The following is a 393-nucleotide window of genomic DNA, read 5'->3' as shown; positions in this document are numbered from 1 at the left end:
AAGTCTGTTAGATTGGATTGTATCACTAGTAAGATCACTTTTTTTCTAAAATCAATTATTTGTTCCTCTTTTTCCACAAACAAAAAGCAAATACCAAATTCTTTCTTTTTTTGTAAAATGCAAGTATCCAACTAAACACTTAAATCTCATACCATCACAATCCCTAAGTTCTTACCTTAACATCCCGTGAAGCCTGTAGATGTGCTAGGGAAGGCTTCATTCCACGTCCAACCTGCCATATTATGGCCTCTGGAGGAAGGCCTTTATGGGGCCATTCACCACATAATAATTCATACCACACAGTACTGGAAAGACAATTTATCCATCTTATTTTTTGTTACCATGTAAATCAAGAAGAGATGTCTGCAGTACTTGAGGAATTCACATTTCAGA

General features: G+C 35.9%; 1 protein-coding gene across 2 annotated transcripts in view; it reads right to left on the bottom strand.

Annotated features, from left to right (window-relative positions):
- The window catches only part of LOC119593664 (kinase suppressor of Ras 2-like), a gene marked incomplete in the record, with an annotated part of 30909 nt that overhangs the window by 2866 nt on the left and 27650 nt on the right, over positions 1–393 (bottom strand). For both annotated transcript variants that reach the window (XM_037942613.1, XM_037942614.1), the window contains 1 exon segment: positions 176–305. In XM_037942613.1, coding sequence (XP_037798541.1) covers positions 176–305 — 130 coding nt within the window.

This window comes from Penaeus monodon, chromosome 32 (genome assembly GCF_015228065.2).
Source record: "Penaeus monodon isolate SGIC_2016 chromosome 32, NSTDA_Pmon_1, whole genome shotgun sequence".
NCBI classification, from domain to species: Eukaryota; Metazoa; Arthropoda; class Malacostraca; order Decapoda; family Penaeidae; genus Penaeus; species Penaeus monodon.
The sequence above is the reverse complement of the archived record's forward strand: the minus strand, read 5'-3'. Positions and strand labels throughout refer to the sequence as shown.